Here is a 21,332-nt window from a genome sequence, read left to right on the forward strand (position 1 = left end):
CGAAGCCTGAGGGAAAGTATGAAGAGGTGACCACACAAAAGAGACAGGACCTGTCTAGTGTCACATGTGTGCTGTTTTAGGAACATTTGGGTGACACTCTTCTAACAATGAAATCCATCCCTTGCAGGAGTGCTGAGTGGCTCTAACTCTGGAGGCAGTGGCTGAATGAAAATCATATGACACAATTATAAAACGATTTGGCACTAACAAAGAGATGTAGCATTCCTTTCTTGCTCTGAAACTGTATTTTTCTAGCACACGTTTATTCTATTAAGGGAGAATCACAATTCTAAACATTTTAAAGCTTCTAAAAAGAATGATTAGTTTTCTAATGTAATGTGTACATATCTATCAGCACTCAATTTACCTTTCTGAAATGGGTGAGGTCTGTGAATCCTCGGGAAGTCATGGGGAATGTTCCTAAACAGGTAGACTTGATAACAGTCCTATGCCTGTTTTGGAGGAAACCACTGGGGAGAGGTGGACCTCTGTCCTGAAACTTTGAGGGTTTCTGCAGTCCTGAGTCAGTGTGGAAATCAGGCTCTGCTGAACCCACAGGATTGCTAAGATTATTAGGCAGGAGAAGGCAGACACCGCTCCTTCAGAGCCCGTCCAGAAGTCCCCCAACTACTTCTGCACAGCTGGGCTCTCTGTTCGGGCCTTCTTAGGTCACAGTTCAAGGACTAAAAAATCATGTGCCCAGGAGCCTATTCCAGACTTTCTTAATAGCTGTGTTCTTTGCCATTAATCAGGGGTTAAATTATAGAAGCGATGTGACTGCAAAATTAAATATTAGAAAGGACCACTGAGTACATCCTGTTTATTGTTTATGATTTACACGGAAAATGATGGACTGGGGTTGTTGAACAATAAACCAATCATTACATTTAGACTTGGGCTTTTGAAAAACTTGCATTCCATTTTAACAGTTCATATATATTTAACAGCTTATATATAAATCCAAATCACAAATAATCTTAAGAGTTAGTTAGCTCAGAGATAAACAATTAAGAAACACAACAGAAAACCACATGGATCTACCTTTAAATATCAGCATTCATATTACAAGGAAGAAGAAAATGTTAAAAAGAATTATTAGGTCAAGTCACTTAACATAGAGAAATAAGAGAAACAATTCTTTTATCAATATTTATACTTATTTCTAATTTACCTTCATATATTCCTTAACTTTTCCAAAAGGATCCAAACAGTGTTTCAGAGAATCAAACTGTATTTTGGTATCTGAACTTTTCTGCCTCAGCCTGTATCAACTTGTTACAATGAAAATCCTAAAATCCCAATTTTCTTGAAGAAAATTTTTAAGCCAACTCTAATTCAACTTTTCTCCTTCATAGCAGCTGTTTACAGATAGTAGGGAGCCAAGAATGAAGGATAGGAACAGATGGAAAGCAAAAAGTACAACAGTTATCTTAAGTTCAGCTCTCAACACTGCTGGTTGAGTTTGGAACCAAAACCTCTTAACAACTGGCAGATAATAGCTAAATCTTAACAGGCAAAGAAGAAATATTTTCTTTGGGACAGCTGCTATCTAGGAGAAGAAAACTGACGTCCCTTAATACTGCCTAAATATAATGTGTGGCTTACTTACTACAGAGGAATCTGTAGCAATGTCAGTTTAACGAGTGTCACAACCGATCAATATTACTTAAAGGAAGGAAACAACAAAAGAGAAAACAAGAAAAAGAAAAGAAAAAAATTAAAAATCACACCAGCCACAAAGTTCCACAATATACACATGAGAATTAATTTTAATCTGATTTGACTCTTTGACACTAACTGATCATCAATGAAATATGGTATGGAAAGATCACAGAGTAGAAAACAAGCAAAGATTAGTTTATACAACAGTGACTATATACATCAGAAGGAAAACATGCTAGCTAATGCAACATTAAGGCCTGAATGTAAGCACTTCCAAAGTCACAGAAGCCCCAAAGAACCCCTAAATTACAAAGTCACCACATTACATGCATGCAATATTCAGTTTTGTTTTACCCATAAAAGGATACACAGTATTTTGCTGTAAATACCAGACACACATTTACAATATATGCAAAAATTAGAATGCAAGTGTTATGTTCCTTATATTTAAGCCTCAAATGTGCCAACAGTGAAAATTCATTTAAGAATGGAGAAACGAGATGGAATATAAATACTCAGAGAAAATTACACAAATAAAATGTAATTTTGCATTTGGGAAACCATAGAAATACTCCTTTTATGTGTCCAAACTAAATTATCAACGTACTACTCAGATGGATGTACACTCACGACGTGCTTTACAATTTTACTTGCTCAAATGTGGCATTCTAACACCCATCATTCTCTGGTGCTGATAGCAAATCACATCTGTAAGTTAAATATTATGTCCTTGTTTGTACATTATTTGCCTACTGGGTGTGATCACCTAAATGGAAAACTGTGCAATCTTATTTTGCGGTTATATAATTATGGATGACCCCAAGTGTCAACTTTCCCATAAAAACAACTAAGGAAAGCTCATTTCCTCACTTTTATAGAAATATGTGAACACAACCCTTTCAGAGGGCAAATGTGGGGTCAGGATCTTCTTTTCTCTATTTTAGAGAAAGACAAAGAAGAAAGGAACTGTGTTACATGTTAAGTCCTGCTCATAGTCACTAGGTGATCATAAAAATCTACTTCCTTTTCACCCAGGGCTCATTTTGGCTTACTCTGAAACTACCTATTTTTATCATTTATTTCCAGGTGAATAATTTTAATAGAATAAATTAGTGTAAAGAATCAAATGCTAAAAATGTAGTATGAATAATCCTTGTTCAGGAATTCTCTAAAGGAATAAATTATAACACAGTAAGGTTTAGGTATATTGAAAAAAATGTGGCCAAATCTTTTCTGTACCCCATCAATTTTATCCTTTATACAAGTTGGTACAATTAAGCTTCTAGTAAGGATCAGATTTCCCCTCAGGATACAACAGAATGGATGTTGAAACACTTTATGCTTGTTTTCAGACTTTCTGAAGTATTTCAGAACCAAGGTTATTTTAAACTATAATATTTATAAATTTATAAATAAATACATATACTTAAATGTATTTACACTTACACTTATTATAAATGTATTTATTTATAAATTTATAAATTAAGAACCAATATTTATTAAACAAAGGTGCCATGTTCTCAAATATAACTGTAACCAAGTAGAAAGGATTTCATAAGGCCATCTAATTCATCTCTCATCATACCAAGCACTAAGCACGCCAGATTGTTCATAAGCTTTACTAACCTTACTTCAAGCACCAACCACCGTAAAGCACTCACGCTTTACTAACCTTACTTTTAGGGAAAAAAAAGTTCATTTTACTACCTAACCATTCCAGGGGGATTACCTTTAAGATTTAAACATTTTGTCATATTCTAGCTAAAACTTTGGCTTTTGTTTGGCATTCTAAAAAGTCCTAATTTTAAACAAGGATGTAAGAGCAGACACCTTCCTAAAAAACCACTCAGTATTATGAACCAAGAGGTTCTGATGTAGCAAAAGCAAAGGGACCAATGAAAAAGCATGTTTTAGAATTCTCTTTATTTCCAATGAAACCAAATTTTACTACTGTTGTGATCACAGTTTTCACATTTGATGCAAACAGGAGAGCTTAATTACAATCACTTAGTGGCAGTACTTCAGACAAAACCAATAATGTGTGCCACATACGTGATTATTTCTTCCAGAGAGGGTTAATTGGTAAGCTTGACTTTACAATTAATATCAACATATGCAACTAAAGAAAATGGATGCACTGCTTCAACATTCAGCTTGAAAATGTTTAGTACTTTATGCGAACCTAAATTTAGTTTAGAAAGGTTAATATTCTTCTTTCTAAACTATGGCATAGACTATATATAGCATTTTAAATTTATTTATATATAATTATTTGCACATCAGATTTAGAAGGAATTTGAAGATTTACTTTGATAGAATCATCTCATTCAAGTGTTGAGATTTAGGGGGCTTCCGCAGAACTGTCGTTTGAAGGTGGGGCATCCTGGTCAGGCTCGGAGGAAGCAGAGGCAGATGCTTCGATGACGGCAGGTGGGAAATGGCGGCGGCACACGGGGCATGTTCCGGACTGGAGGGGAAAGAAAACAAGTTCAGAGCCAAAGGAAAGGTCTTACCTGCCACACAGTATCTTCATCAAGTAAAAACAGTATCATTATCCTAAAATTAAACCAAATAACTTAAAAACAAAACTTCAAATCCACACAAACCAGAGAGGCAAAATTGTGATGCAATTTCCTCTTCATCCTAATCAGATTCTAATTTCTTTGAGGGTGAATAGTGTCTCCTAATCATGTTTGTATCTTTCAGGTCAGTCATATTTCATTTAGTATTAACCAAGAGTCTACTACCCTCCTTGCTCAGCACTGGTGCTATGGCAGAAAGTGAGTAAGAAGTCACAGGGCATGTCCTCACCTGAACTGAATTAATTTTATTATTTGATCCATGATGCCTACATTAGAGAAACCACGGACCTAATTAATCCACCTATTCATGACACCAAATCATCTCCTAGGGCTTCCCTTACATACACTGAAGCCTTACTTTAGTGCATGTCAAAACACATGGAGCTCAGACCTTCTTTATTAGCCATATAATTCCTTTTCAAAAAGATACGGAGAGTTAAGTGCCTTTTAAATGATAAAAGAAATCTAACTAGGAGGTTAGATAGGACAGGGAAAGCAGTCATACTAAGAGTACATTTTTGGACCAAAGATTATAGGGATGTATCATCTGGTGATAGATTATCCCCTCACAAATCTGTTTTTTTTCCCCCCAAAGAGGTACCCTGATAAAAGTAGACTGAAGAAATCATGCTGATGAAGGAAAAAATTTGTATCCTAGGGATCTTCTCCCCAGAGGAGAGGCTTCACACAGAAGCCTCTTGACAGAAAGAGACCAAGGAGATTATTACCTTGGGTTATAGCCAAGTCAATGACAATTCAAGGCTGTACAACATATATATATATAATGTTTACAATTCAAGAATTTAATTTAGCAAGCATTTATTGTTCACTTGCCATACAGACTGGGACCTAACAACAACATTTTACTTATTTATCTTTTTTATTATTGTTTAATGTTTTTTCAGTTTTGAGAGACAGACAGAGCATGAGCAGGGGAGGGGCATAGAGAGGAGACACAGAATCTGAAAAAATAAAAAAGACAGAAAGCAAAGAAAAGGAAGGGAGGAAGGAGGTGGAGGAAGGGGAAAAGGAAGGGAGTGGTTGTAGGGAAGAGAGGGAGCTATATCCTTAAGTAAATAAGCTGTGAAAGTGATTTGGCAATTTCTACCTTACTGTCTATAAACGTCCTTATGCAAAAACAGAGTTCAGAGAGATATTTAAGTAAAACTCTTTCTTTTTTTTTTAAGTAATTCAAATATAGTTAAAAATTTTTGGGTAAATATTTAAGGACAGTATATAAAGTTGGAATAGGAGGTATCTGGTAGGTTATTATACCATATTTCTCATATACATTTTCAGAGACATTGATCTGTATTATATCTCTACATTATTACAGTACTTTGAGTAATGCCAAAGGCTTTTTGCTTGCAATACTTTGGAAAACACAAATTTCAGGGATATGATGGGAGATCTAATTAGCTTCAGCATAAAATAATTGCTTGACATATTTCATCATTCTTGGAAATGATGAAATATGTCAAGCAAGTATTATCGCCTATATTGTTTTTTAGACAATGTTAGTAAAGTAAAATAGTTTCATGTTATCATTAAACTCTAAATATTAAAAGGTAATAAATTTTTAACACTTAATTAAAAAGAAATATAAATATGTAGCTGACTAAAATAGGCTTAAAAGATACTATCACCATTAACTTTCGGGAGGAAGTATTAAAACATTTTTTAAAAAAGTAAAAAAAAAAACCTCACCTTCTGTAGCCAAATTGAGACACAAGGTTTGTGAAAGAAATGGTGGCAGGGTAGCTCTGTTGCTATATCATCCTTAATATACTCACTGCAACAGATGGGACAGCACTGCTCCTGACCAATTGCTGAAAACAACAAACGATCTGATCAATCCCACAGAGTTCAATTTTAATAAAACTGAAAACCAACATATTAACTCATAGGTGATACCAATGACAGACAAAAGAACCAGACTTTGATTAATTGGCAAACATGTTTCTTCAATACATGACAATTTGGAATTTAATAAATACTGGTTTTGTAGAAAAGCTGACTGGGGAACATTTATTCTAGCCCATCACTTAATAAATTAAAAATACTCTTCTACTAGATGAAAGTTTGTCAGAATCTGGTTTCACAAAAAACTAATGAGTTTCTAAAGGTCAGTATTTTATCTTTCAGGTGCAATGATAATATACTTACACATGTAATGTGTCATATGACATTAGAGACCAACTTTGCCCTTACCAGTATGGTCTTCAAGAACAAGGGTCTCTGGAAGGCCATCAATGCTTTCCTTACTGGCTGGTGGATTAGCCACCTCAACATCCACTGCAAGAGACTCTAAATGTGCCAGGGCAGTCTGAAAAATAAAAGTCACAGTTCCTTGTTAGAACACACTTAATTGTTATTATTTTTAAATTTCTCCCCCCACCTTTTTAAACTTACATTTTAGTTAACATACAGTGCAATATGGGTTTCAGGAGTAGAATTCAGTGATTCACTACTTACATACAATACCCAATGCTTGTCATAATGAGTGCCCTTCTTAGTTCCCAAGACCCATCTAACCCATCCCCCACCCACCTCCCTCCATTAACCCATAGTTTGTTCTCTATCATTAAGAGTCTCTTTTGGTTTGTTTCCCTCTCTTCTCTTTCCCTTCGCCCTTCCCATATGTTCATTTGATTTGCTCCATCAAATAGCAACTAGCTCCATCCACGTTGTTGCAAATGGCAAGTGTTCATTCTTTTTGATGGCTGAGTAATATTCTACTGTAGGTATGTTTACATATATGTATAACATATATGTATACACATATATATAAGCATACATACATACATACATACACATACACCACATCTTCTTTATCCATGTATTAGTCGATGGACATTTGGACTCTCTCCATAATTTGGCTATTGTTGGTAATGCTGCTATAAACATTGGGGTGCATGTACCCCTTCAAATCTGTATTTTTGTACCATTTGGGTAAATACCTAATGGTATTTGCTATTGCTGCATCATAGGGTAAGATCTATTTTTAGTTTCTTGAGGAAACTCCATGCTGTTCTCCAGAGTGGCTGCACCGGTTTCCAATCCTACCAACAGTGCAAAAGGTTCCCCCTTTTCCACATCCTCACCAACACCTGTTGTTTCTTGTGTTGTTAATTTTAACCATTCTGACAGGTGTGAGGTGGTATCTCATCATGGTTTTGATGCGTATTTCCCTGATGATGAGTGATGTTGACCATTTTTTCATATCTGTTAAGCCATCTGGATGTCTTCTTTGGAAAAATGTTTATTCATGTCTTCTGCTCATTTCTTCACGGACTGTCTTTTTGGGTGTTGAGTTTGAGATGTTCTTTATAGATCTGGATACTAACCCTTTATCACATATTGTTTGCAAATATCTTCTCCCATTCCATAGGCTGCCTTTTATTTGTGCTGTTTTCTCCACAGCACAGAAGCTTTTTATCTTGAAAAAGTACCAACAGTTCATGTTTGCTTGTTTCCCTTGCCTTTGGCAACATGTCTAGAAGGAAGCTATTCTGACCAAGGTCAAAGAGGTGCTGCCTGTTTTCTCCTCTAGGATTTTGATGGTTTCCTGTCTCACATTTAGGTCTTTCATCCATTTTGAATTTATTTTTGTGTATGGTGTAAGAGTGTCGTCCAGTTTCGTTCTTCTGTATGTCGCCATCCAGTTTAGAAAACACTTTAAAACAGTAATAGAAAACTAGTTTTTAAGGTGTTATCCAACATTATATGTACCACAATTCTCTTCTTGTTAATTTCTACTGCTTCAGTCCCCTGCCCTTTAGCCTCCTTCTAAAAAGAACCACCATCAAACCAAAACATCAAAAAACAGCAAGAAAAGCACCCTACTTTTCACAAGAATGGCAAAAATCTATCTTGTCTCAATAATATCTACTTGCCCATCATATTTATATTTTCAGAAGAGTGGTTACCTCTTTCAATTTATCAGTTCCTGTGTGGAATCAGTAACATGAAAGAAAGTAAACATTTTAGACAAGCTCAACATATGAAAGACAAAATATGATTAGGGTTACCAGATCAATATTCAAGGTATAGAAGCAAATAACGTATTCCTGAATGGTTATATCTACTACTGGCATAGAACCAGCACACACACACGACTAGCTCACTAATATTACTAGGTTACCCGGGATGTAAACTTTATTTAGGGGTTCTGTGTCTACATAAAGTTACTATTCTAAAGAGGATGAAAGGAACAACAGATCATATGACCACCTAGTATAATCCTTTTGTGCCTTGATTAGCCCTTCTGGCTACAATAAGATTAGAACTACAGGTGGGACTTGTAGAAACCCAAGTATCCATCAATAGATGAATGGATAAACAAAATATGGTTGGAAAAGGTACATACAGAGTCAAATTCAGAATATTCAGTGATTACTCTAAATGTAAATAGACTAAATTCTCTAGGGAAAAGGCACAGAGTGGTGATTGGATTAAAAAAGCAAGGCCCAATTAACTATATGCTGCCTACAGAGACTCACTTCAGCTTTAAGGACACAGAGGCTCAAAGTAATGGGATGGAAAAAGATATTCCATAAAAATGGAAACCAAAGAGAGCAGGGGTAACTATACTCATATCACAAAAAATAGACTTCAAGCCAAAAAAGGTAACAAGTGACAAAAAAGGTTATTATTTAATGGTAAAGGGTGAATTCATCAAGAGGATATAGTAATCACCAACAAATATGCACCCAACACTAGAGCACCTAAGTATATTAAGCAAATAAGTGTAGATCTGAAGTGAGATTACACAACAGTAAATAACAGTAGGGGACTTTAATACCTCACTTTAAACAATGGACTATCCAGATAGAAAATCAAAAACAAAATACTAGACTTGAGCTACACTTGAGATACAAAGGCTCTAACAGACATACAGAACATTCCATAAAACACGAAGAGACTATACATTCTTCTCAAGTGCACACAACATTCTCTAGGATAGATTACAGTACAGGTTACAAAACAAGTCTTAGCAAATTTAAGAAGACTGAAATCATACCAACTATCTTTCTGACAAAAATGGCAAGAAACAAAAACATCAACAGGAAGAAAATTAGAAAATTTACAAGTACGTAAAAACTAAACAACACACTCATGAACAAACTTATGGGTCAAAGAAGAAATCAAAAGATATCTTGAAACAAATGCAAATGGAAACAACAACATGTCAAAATTTATGGGATGAAGCAAAAGCAGTTCTAAGATGGAAGTTTATAGCAAAAAATGCCTACATTAAGAAAAAAGATCTCGAATAAACAACCTAATTTATACCTCAAAGAAACAAAAAAAGAAAAAAAAAACTAAGTAAAAAGTTGGCAGAAAGAAAGAAATAATGAAGGTTAGAGCAGAAATAAATGAAGTAGAAATGGGAAAATAAAAAAATAAACAAAAAGCTGTTTTTTTGGAAAAATAAACCAAAATGATGAACCTTTAGCTAGACTAAGAAAAAAAGAGACTCAAATATAATCAGAAATGAGAGAGGTTACAACTGATACTATAAAAATACAAAGGATCAGAGGAGACTACCATAAACAATTATACATCAACAAATTGGATAAACTACAAGAAATGGGTAAACTTCCAGAAACATATATTTACAGCATACTGACATGAAGAATAGAAAATCTGAACAGACTAACATAAGAATATTGAATCAGCAATACAAAATTTCCCAACAAAGAAAACCCCAGGATCAGATGGTTTCCCTGGAAAACCCTATCAAACATTTAAAGAATTGAAGCCAATCCTTCTCAAACTCTTTCAAAAAATTGAGAAAGAGGGAATACTTTCAAACTCATTTTATGAGACCAGCATTACCCTGATGCCAATGCCAGATTAGGACTTAAAAAAGAAAATTAGAGCCCAATAACCCTGATGAACACACAGATGCAAAAATCCTCAATAAAGTACTAGCAAGATAAACTCAACAGCACATGAAAAGGATCATACATCATGATTAAATGGGATTTATCTCTGGATGCAAGAAAGGTTGTAACACACAAAGATCAGTAAGTGTGATATACCACATTTAGAGAATGAAAGATAAAAATCGTATGATCATCTCAATAGATGCAGAAAAAGCATTTGACATAACATATCATCCTTTTATGATAAAAGCTCTCAACAAATTAGATACAGAAGGAACATACCTTAACATAAAATTAAGACATCCATATTTGACAAGCCACAGCTAATACTATAACCAACAGTGAGAGGCTGAAAGCTTTTCCTTTAAGATCAAGAACAAAACCAGGGTGCTCATTCTCACCACTCCTATTCAACATAGTATTGAAAGTCCTAGCCAGAGTATTCAGGCAAGAAAAATAAAATGCATCCAAATGGGAAAAGTGGAAGTAAAATTGTCTTTATCTGCAGATGTGATTTTTTTTATATAGAAAATCCTAAAGACTCCACCAAAAAACTGTTAGGAATAATCAACAAATTCATGGAAGCTATATAGTACAAAATCAATATACAGATATCACTTGTGTTTCACACTAATAATGAAATATTTGAAAAAGAATAAAGAAAACAATCCCATTTGCAATAGCATCAAAAGCAACAAAATACTCAGGAATAAACTTAACCAAGAAGGTGAAAGATTGTGTATACTGAAAAATGAAAAATAAAAGAGATTGAAGATATAATAGAAAGATATTCCATGTTAAGGAATTGGAAGAATATTAAAATGTCCATACTTCCCAAAGCAATCCACAGATTTAATGCAATTCCTATCAAAATTCCAATGGCATTCTTCACAGAAATAGAAAAAAAAAATCCTAAAATTTGTATGGAACCACTAAAAACCCTGAATGGCCAAAGCAAAGAACAACGCTGGAAGCAATACAATTTATTTCAAACTATACTACACAACTATAGTAATCAAAACAGTATGGTACTGGCATAAAAACAGACATACATACAAATGGAAAAGAATCAAGAATCTAGAAATAAATCCCAGCATATATGGACAATTAATATTTGACAAGGGAGCCAGGAATATTTATTGCAGAAAGGATAAGGTCTCTAATAAATAATATTGGAAAACCCACATAATCACATGCAGGATAACTGCATGCATGAAACTGGACCTCTAACTTAATACCATTCACAAAAATTAACTCCAAATGGATTACCAACTGAAACGTAAGACCTGAAACCATAAAATTTCTTTGACACTGGTCCTTGATACTGATCATGGCAATTAATTTTGGAGTATGATAATAAAGACACAGCAACAAAAGCAAAAATAACTAAGCAGACTACATTAAACTAAAAAGCTTCTGCATATCAAAAGAAACCATTAACAAAAGGAGAGCCCACCTACAGAGTGGAAGAAAATATTTGCAAATCATGTATGTGGTAAGGCACTGATATCCGAAACATGAAAACTCATACAACTCAAAAGTAAATAAATATAGACAGACAGATATAAAAATGGGCAGAGGGACTAAATAGACATTTTCCCAAAGAAGACATTCAAAAGAGTAAGTACATGAAAAGATGTTCAACATCACCAATCATCAGAGGAATGCAAATCAAAATCACAATGAGATATCACTTCACAACCCTTGGAATGGCTATTACCAAAACAATAAGAAATAAGAAGTGTTGGAGAAAATACGGAGATAAGCGAACCCTTGTGCATGGTTGGTGGGAATGTAAATTGGTACACCACTGTGGAAAACAGTATAAAAGTTCCTCCAAAAATTGACATAACTGTCCTATGATCCAACAATCTCACTTGTGGGTATATATCTAAAGGAAATGAAATCAGGATCTTGAAGATATCTGCACTCACATGTTCAATGCAGCATTATTCACAATAGCCAGATGACAGATCTATTGACAGATGAATGGATAAAGGAGATACACACACACACACACACACACACACACACACACACACACGAATATTATTCCAGCCATAAGAAAGAAAAAAAATCCTGCTAAGTGAAAACAGAACCTAAGTACTATATCATATAATTTATATGTGGAATCTAAAAAACCTGAACTCAGAAACAAGAGTAGAATGGTGATTGTCAGAGGGTGAGGAGTAGGAAGCAGGAAGATGTGGTTAAAGGGTACAAACTTCCAGTTATAAGATGAATAAATCCTGGAGATCTAATGTATAGCACAGTGATTATAATTAATAATACTGTGGTATATAGCTGAAAGTTGGTGGGAGTAAAAATCTTAAACGTTCTTCCCACAAGCAAGAAACAGAAATTATATGAGGTGTCACTAGCCCTACAGTGATAATCATTTTGTTCTATATAAGTGCATCAAATCAACATGCTGTACATCTTAAACTTACACAACGTTATATGTCACTTATACTTCAATAAAACTGAAAAAAATGTGGTATATACATACAACGAAATATTACTCAGTCTTTAAAAGAAAGGAAATTCTGGCACATGCTACAATATGGATGAGACTTGAAAGCGTATGCTAAGTGAAATGAACCAGTCACAGAAGGATAAATACTGTATGATTCCACTTATATAAGGTCCCTAAAGGAGTAAACTCAGAGAGATGGAAAGCGGAATGGTAGTTGCCATGAGCTAGGGAGAGGAGGAACAGAGAGTTATTGTTTATAATGTACTTGATGCGAATTAACTGTATTATGGTTAGAAGAGGTAAATTTTACCCTATGTGTGTTACCACAATAAAAAGCAAACTAGGCCTCCCTTATAGGAGGAAGATTTTGCCTGACAGTTAACCCTGTGTTGTCTTGGATAGCAAATGTTAACCTTTTGTATACTCTTTAGGATTTAGCCCAGATAATCTCACAATGAATTATGTCTTTCCAAAAAGGATTTGAGATGACTTACAACAGAGGGTAGGGCCGAGACAAAAGCAAAAAAAGAGAAAGCAAAAAAGGTTCATCGTAAGAGTTAGTAAATACAGTTAATAATACTGAATGCCAATTTGACTCTGGGTTTGCAGAGAGAGAGAAGAAAAAGTGTGCCAGAAATTCAATTAACTCTTAGCTCCAAGTTCACCTTTCATTTCTGTTCTGTGAAATAGATCTGGGCCTTCTGAACACTTTTCCCTTGTCAGCTGGCATGACCTTAGGCTTTGTCAGTAGAGAGCTCTGGACAGACATCCCAGAAGAACTTTGCTTCTTCTTCTAGTGGGCTTCCTGGGCAGGCCCCTGTAGTGTGTAAGGGTTCGCTATTGTGGGCTTCTGCATCCCAGATGGCTTCTCCAGCACCAAGGTCCTCCCGTGCAAGTAGCTTCTCCAGTGCCTGGCTCCAGAAGTACATGCAGTTTCCCCAGTGCCTGACAGGTGCAGTGTAAGGTAGCCAGCAGCTTCCCCTGGCACCCATCTTAGGTGGCTTTGCAGGAGTGTGCTTCCAGTTAGTCACCTCCCTGTGAACAGTTTCTCCAGCACTCCAGTGGGCAGATTTTGCCAAGTTCCATATGGTAGATTTCCAGCAAGTTCTGCCAGCACAGTAGTACAAACATTTCTCTAAGCGCCATGGCTGTGTCCTTCCCAACACAGTCTGGATCTCAGCCCTGGTAGTGGGGGTTGCACTCTATCTCAGCCCTAAGGGTTATTCCTTAGATCTGCTATTCCTGCTCCTGGCCAACAGGAATGGAATGTTATCGATACAAACCCTGATTACAAATAATCTTATTAGTCACAATCAAACTATCACTGTGATCCACTGCAATGAAGTGCCAACTAATACATGTGTCTTGGGAGCCCAGGTGGTTACTGCACTTGACCTTATGGCAATAATGATGACTGTAAAAACTAACGTGGGATGGAATGTTTTTGAGTGCACTTGCTCGCATACAAAGGGAAAAGGACAAACTTAGGCCGGTTAACTCTCAGAGCAAGGTACTGTATAAGAACCAGAAAGTAGCCCTGACAGCCCTAAAACAAACATATTATTTCTGAAAATCAAAAACAAAATTTAATTGTGTGAACTGTTGAATTAAAATCAGAGTTTAATGATGTCTTGTGAAGTTTCTTGAAAGTTGAATCACTGACTGGTTAAATCAGGATTCTGAAACTTAGAAATGGGAATATCTGATTGGACTCAGACGAAACAGTGGACTATGCTGAATCTCCAAGCCACTCTGAGCCTCCTTTTACCAGAAGTAGTGTATGCTCCACAGACCAACCTTCCTCCACTTAAAAATCCCGTGATCATCTCACTTGGAGTGTACATGTCTTATTACTTCTATACCCACAGTAAAGTTATCAGGTAAGGACATCTCCCAAAAAAGCATGATCACCGAGTACACATACTCTTCAAAAATGTAGATTTGGGTCACTCCACCAAGTAAAGAATCCTAAGCAGCTGAGATTCTTGCTGAAGGTACAGAAAATATGGAATGGGTGATGGATGAAGGAAACCACAGCTATCAGTTATAGCCCGTGACCAAATATGAAAACAAGGACGAGTAGGCTTTGCATATTTTCTGTTTGTTATGTGTTTATTCGTATCTGCTAACCACTGTCTTTTTCTCTCTCCTTCCAATTTTTATTTCATATAGCAGTTAATTTTACAATTTAATCTTATATAAGAGAATATTCATTGTGACTGAATGAATTTGTGGAGTGATTAATACTTAGTGATGGTCATAAGACTCTTGGGAGTCCGTTCACATTTGTTCATTCTAGAGAAAGAGTGAAAACTTGATTTTAAGACTAGCTGTGGGGTGCCTGGGTGGCTCAGTTGGTTAAGCACCCGACTCTTGATTTAGGCTTGGGTCTCAGTTCATGGGATCGAGCCCCGCATCAGGCTTTGTGCTAAGTGTGGAGCCTGCTTGGGATTCTCTTTTTCTCTCTCTCTCCCTCAAAATAGATAAACTTTAAAGAAAAAAATAACAAAAACTAGCTATATCTTGTTAGGTGGAAATAAAGTTGCATTGCTGTTGCACAGAGTTCAAATGTGTGTAGAAAGGTGTATATGGGATCCAAGTAATCAAAGGGATGGACTGTTCTCCAGTTATTGATTACTGCTCCTCAAATCCAAATTAGCTATTTTTGTCAGCTCTGTGAAAAAGGATTTGGGCTATTTAAGTATTTTCCTCTGATAGCTGTCACAATGTTAATTAAGCTTTGTTCACAGAGGATGCTGAAAAGACACTGCAGGAGGAAAAGGGCTTTACTTCTAATCCCAGTGAGCCTGTTTCACCCAGGCTTCCATGGCATGCATGGTTTTCTCCAGCAGCACACTTTCCGACGCCCACAGCTTCCCCAGCATCTTGCTCTTGTAGTGCATGCGGCCAGCAGCTTCCCCCAGCACCCACCTTGGACAGTTCTGGAGCAGAGTGCTTCCAGTGAGACATCTTCCTATAAACAGCTTTCCTCAGCAGCATCCTACAGGGCTGATTTCCAGCAAGTTCTGCCAGTGTAGCACTACAGTGACTTTGTTGCCATTCAGTGAGCCACAGTTGTGCCATCTCCATCAAAGTTTGAATCCGAGCCTTGGAGGCGGAGACTCTTTCTTAGGTGATCTTAGCCTAACGTGTGGGAGCCATTCCTTATATGTGCATTTTCTGTATTCTTTAGAAATATCTTTAATCCTTACTAAGCAAATCTTTGTTACTTTAATCCCCTATTATAGTTTATAGTTCTTTATATTAAAATTTCCCCTCAGGAAATAGAAAATAGAAGGTAATAGCCTATTATTTGTCCCTCCTTTCTCATATAACTATAACCATAAATCTCCTCCAATTCCTTCTGTACTTCTCAAGGCAGACTGCAAGAACTCCTCTGTGCTACTCCACACATAAAAAAAGAAGGGATATTATTTACAGTAAGTTCCATTTGGGGATGCTACTTATGGTTCGACACATGTTTGCTGCAATAGGTTCATTATTCCTTTCTGATGATGATTTGCATGTCTGTAGTGCTAATAAATACCTAGAATTTCACATATGTAAAAATAATTTATTGCCTTGATACTGACAAATACTTCAGGTGATCTGGAGTCACATACAAGCAACAAGAGTTAAGAGAGACCATTTTGAAACCACTGCTATGAAATCTGTAAAAATATAAAAATCTATCTACACTTCAGGCAGTATAGTGTATTTTCAAAAGTTACTCCAAGTGTCAGAAAGACAATTAAATAGACTAAAGAGCACAACTGGAATATATTTAGATTTAAAGTAGCATAATCCTTTGTCAGAACAAAATTTAGTTTTTAAAGAATAAAACACAATTCAGTTTTTAAAAAGTGAAGATTTATAACAAGTGACTTAATACTGATTTTCAATGATCACTGAATCCACATGTGCTAGATGATTACCACCTGGCTGACTGCTGATTTGAATAAATCTTTGAATACAGCCATTTATAAGAGAGCTTATCACTGCACCAGCTATTTCGCTAAGTGCTTTAACACAGTGTCACAATCCACAAGGTAAATTTTATTACTCCCATTTTGTAGATGAGGACCTGAAGCTTAAGGAGGTTAAGTGAAGAGTGCAAGGTCACAAACCTAAAGTTCATGTACTACCTTCCCAATGCCTATAACCCAGTGTATAGGCAGTGTTCTCTAAGTGTGTAAAGACTTTCTAGGGAGCCAAGGGCATGGAGTCTTAAGAGACTAAATTTCAATTCATTTAACTTTCTTATGTAACCCTTCCTTAAACTGACCTTCTGAAGAATATGCCTGCAGTCAAAGTACCGTGCTGGTTCTCTGTTCCCATATTCCTTTTTATACTAACCTTTTCTCCACTTTATAAATAAAAGCACACTTCTTACCCATTCAAATGGGCACTTTCAAATACTGGGGTCACACTGAACTAACAACTAAATAACAAATTTTGTAGGTGGCTTCCAGTTATCTGCTTTCAAAGAAAAAAAAAAAGGAGGATCTAAACAATTTGTCAAGTTGATGTGATTTGGGCAAATATCTCAGAAACACTAAGTGACAATGCTATGATAAACTCCTTCCATCCCTATCAATTTATTTATGTGAACAAGGTTTCTCAAGTTTACATTTATAAATATGAAAAACAAAATTGATGCTCGACTAGATCTCATTCTAGGAATAAATAAAATTAACTCATAAAATAATAAGGAAGGAAAAAGTCTCCCTCTATCTTATTAAGAGATATATTTCCAGTAAAATTTTACATTTAAATATTTATCAACATTTAGAAGTCTGTTTTTGATCAGTTAGATGCTAACAATTTTAAATCAATCTAAACTACTTTATTTATATTTAAATTCTTGAACATACTTTTATTGCAAAGAGGTATAATAAGGTAAACAATATTACTTAGGGTTTATGCTAAAAAACTTTAAATGTGAATATAAATGTGCAAAGGGAAGTATTTTTCAAAACTTGTTCAGAGTAAAAAGCTTTAATATCATTGTTTCAAACAGTTAAAGATCTTAAGTATTTTGTCCTTTTCTCACTCAAATTTGAGACAAAAGTATAGGCAAATATTTATTGCCAATATTTTCACCAATAGCCACTACCTGAGATAACAGATCAGTCTGGTATTGGGAAAATAAGAGAAATGAAAACAACCAGTGCTGAAAAGAGATCAGGCTGCTTGAGAGAAAAACAAATAAAAGCACTCAGTTTGTCTTATTAGTTGCTTTTCTTTCATTTAAAGAATGCTGTTAAATTTAAAAGAAAATATCATAAATTATAAATTAATACAGCCTCACTTTTCAAAATGATTAAATAACTGCATAGTAGGCAGAAAAATAAAGATTTCTGGAGAGTGATAGGAAGATGGAACTGTATTGATTTTCAGTCAAATTCAAATAAAATAAAGAGCACTAAATCTTAGGAAGCTGCTAAACTGTAGGGAAGAAAGACACAACACCACTCATTAGTCAGAACAGAAGGACAGATGGTTAAGAGTGACAAGTGGCAGTGTCACTGGATTCCCAAAGAGCAGAAGTCATGCGGGGACTGTAAGTTCCCTGGACATACTAGTCTTTCTTGACTCTGGTCTTTGCACACACTGCTAGTGCCTTCACACGGTATGATGCCCTGCCCCCGACCAATCCTTCTGGTGCTTCTTTCAAGACACCAATCAAATGTCACAATTCCTACTGGTAACAAGAAAACTTCTATTAAAACTTCTATTTTAATTTTCAAAACATGGACCACTAGCATAATAATGGGAAAAACTATGTAAACACTGTGAAACTAGACTCTAGAATGGATATATTCCATTGTGGTCACTTAAAATTTATTTATCTCAAAAAAGTTAGTGATTCTTTACCTTTACATATTATATTCCTGACACAAGTTATCACACTGTGCCATTATTTCATGTGTCAGAATTGACTAAGGCAAGTTAAATAATCTGGGAAAAGTCCTAAGTGTATTGTCTTAATATGTTCTTTCTGACTTTCCTCCTACTACACAGTATTTCTATGGTTCCTTTAAAAAAAAACACACCACACAAAGCATAATCAATCAATGATCTCCATGGAAGATTACTCAGATGTAAAAAAAAGTGATCTCACAGCAAAACTAACTTAAGTGTGTGTGCGTGTACATAAGTGTTTGTGTGTAGACAGGTCAGTCTGTCTACCTACCCACTGTATACTTTATGAATCTAAACTGTACTTTCTAACCTCAGAAAATTTCAAGATAAAATGCTGTTATAGTCCCTGAAAGTTCTCTCATTTATTTTTGTTCTCTCACTTTTGACTCACTCACATTATTACTGTTTTTCTACTTGGAAATCACTTCAGAAATAGTAATTTAAAGAAAAGATTTCTAACAATGAAATCCACAAGTGCAGTGAAAGTTCCCAAACACGAAAATGCTTGGGCTTTTGACCTTAGGCAAATACAATCATGAGTATTTGTATTGCAATCATATAAGGAAAAGAAAGCCAAACAAAATTATGTGCTACATTTATTTAAGTGTATTTGTATATGGAGATAATGGAAATAAAATTGCTATATTCATTAAGCAGCAAGGTAGTATTTAGAAACTATGAGGACAAAAAAGTGGAAGTGATGTATAATATATCCTTAGAGATCTTCAATTTCATTTACAAATATATCTGTGTCTGTCTAAAGTAATCAGATTCAGGGGTACCTGGGTGGCTCAGTCGGTTAAGCGTCCGACATTGGCTCAGGTCATGATCTCATGGTTCGTGAGTTCAAGCCCTACATTGGGCTCTGTGCTGACAGCTCAGAGCCTGGAGCCTGCTTCAGATTCCCTATCTCCCTTTCTCTCTCTGCCCCTCCCCCATGCACTTGTGTGCACTCTCTCTCTCTCCCTCTCAAAAATAAATAAAACATTAAAAAAATTCAGATTCACAGACCCAGATAACTTAATAAAGGAAAAGTCTATTTTCTAAATGTAAGCAAAACATTCTCTATTCTGCAGTAAAACCTGGGAAATAATGCAATTAGGCAAACTGGCAGGATGTCTAGTGTGATTTATATACACAAACTAGTGGCAATCATTAATCAGGAAATGCTATTAAAGTGATGAAAAATTATTCACCTTTTCCTAAAAGCAATTAAAAAAGCCTTTAATTTTTATCATTTTGTATCCCACCAACTTATATATAGGCATCAGAGTCACTACAATACCTCCATAGCCTGAGCTAAGCGTTCTTCTAGAGCCATGTAGGTGAGGAACTGAGGATCCACATAGGAAATAGCTTCAGCAACTCCTAGTCCATCTGCAAAGCCGTCAAACAGGCTGGAAAAAAAAAAAATACAACCACGATTAGGGAAATCTTTATGGTGAAGACATAATTATATTAGCATACTGATAAACCAATAAATATACTATAAGCAGAAAACCTTAAAATATTTTAACATAAATCTTATGTGGTGAGAGGCAGGATGAACCCAACAGAAAAATGAAATACTAAGCACAAGGAGCTAAGACACCACTACCTCTCCTAATAAGCTGTCACAATCACACACAAAATTTGTGGGAAAATTCTTTTTATGTTTCTAGTTCTTAGTTCCAACTCGGGTGATTGCTTAAGGCTGGTATAAAGGTAGTATTTTTCTCCCCAATTCTGTCTCATATACTTTCTGTTTGTTTGAGTTTCCAACCTAAATTTAGAGGAGAACATGGTAAAGACAATTACTGCATTTATTTCAATTCTATCATTAGACAAAGCCTCTTTTCCTTCTCTTACCTTGTACTCCTTAATTATTTTGGGCTTAAAAATATTTTATTTTCTCAAATCTTTCTCCTTAATCTCTCTTCTATTCTTCTGAGAACTAGGCCTCCTCCATTATTATTCAGATTGAAAACTACTTAACTCTTGACTGCTCATTTTTATTGTTTCTTTTTACTAAAGGATTTCAATCCCCTTGAGGAAAACATTATATTTTATTCTGGTCCCAATCTCCTTCCTCCACCCCCAGACATACATAGGTTCCTCCTTTTCCTGTAGTTTTGGAGATACCCATTTCAAAATTCAGGAACCCTAAATAACTCCTCAGTCCTCTTCTTTCTAATCTTGCCTCCTTGGCAATGACATTCAAGTCCACTTCTTCAGTTATCTAAACCTCCACCTAATTCCAAACTCCCTCTTGAGCTCCTGACCTACATTTTTAGTTTTCTATGGGGCAGTTTACCTCATTTAACACCCACCCCCTCAAATCTAGTATCTCCAAAACTGAGCTTATTATGTCTACCTAAAGGCAACCTTCTGTTGACTTCTACAGTCCTATCAGAAGTTGAATACAGTCAGGAACATCCAGTTACACAAACCAATTCAAAATAATTTTGATGTCAACTTTTGTGCCATCATTAAAATTATAAATCTACTGCCAAGAAATACAAAAGTGTTATTATGAAGATAATAGCTTAGTACCATCTAAAAATCAGCAGACATCACATAGTACAAAGAAACATCCTCATACCATCACAGATTTTAAAATTAGAATTTAAACAACAAATTAGCAAATCCAACCTCCCCTGCGACACTAGAACCCCTTCACCTAGCAGTGAGACACAAGGCAAGGAAGGAGAGCCCTGGAGCCAGTAACACAGGGATTTACCTCTACATTGAACTGAGTCAGAGTCAGACAACGTGAAAATTTTATCTAACTGCTTTTTCAGCTATTAAAACAAATGA

At 35.6% G+C, this 21,332-nt stretch overlaps 1 protein-coding gene across 3 annotated transcripts in view; it reads right to left on the reverse strand.

The window, feature by feature from the left end:
• Positions 1-803: 803 nt before the first annotated feature.
• PJA2 (praja ring finger ubiquitin ligase 2) overlaps positions 804-21,332 on the reverse strand; it is a 69,816-nt gene continuing 49,287 nt past the window's right edge. For 2 of the 3 annotated variants that reach the window (XM_045500540.1, XM_045500548.1), the window contains exons 7-10: positions 19,822-19,933; positions 6,456-6,570; positions 5,952-6,073; positions 804-4,129 (exon numbers count right to left, since the gene is read on the reverse strand). In XM_045500540.1, the coding sequence (XP_045356496.1) occupies positions 4,004-4,129; positions 5,952-6,073; positions 6,456-6,570; positions 19,822-19,933 (475 nt within the window). In that variant the 3' untranslated portion in view covers positions 804-4,003. Of the gene's footprint in view, positions 4,130-5,951; positions 6,074-6,455; positions 6,571-7,713; positions 7,921-19,821; positions 19,934-21,332 lie in introns of those variants that run through there. The other variant, XM_045500556.1, reaches the window with a different exon arrangement.

The sequence above is a fragment of the Leopardus geoffroyi genome, chromosome A1 (genome assembly GCF_018350155.1).
Source record: "Leopardus geoffroyi isolate Oge1 chromosome A1, O.geoffroyi_Oge1_pat1.0, whole genome shotgun sequence".
Taxonomy (NCBI): Eukaryota; Metazoa; Chordata; class Mammalia; order Carnivora; family Felidae; genus Leopardus; species Leopardus geoffroyi.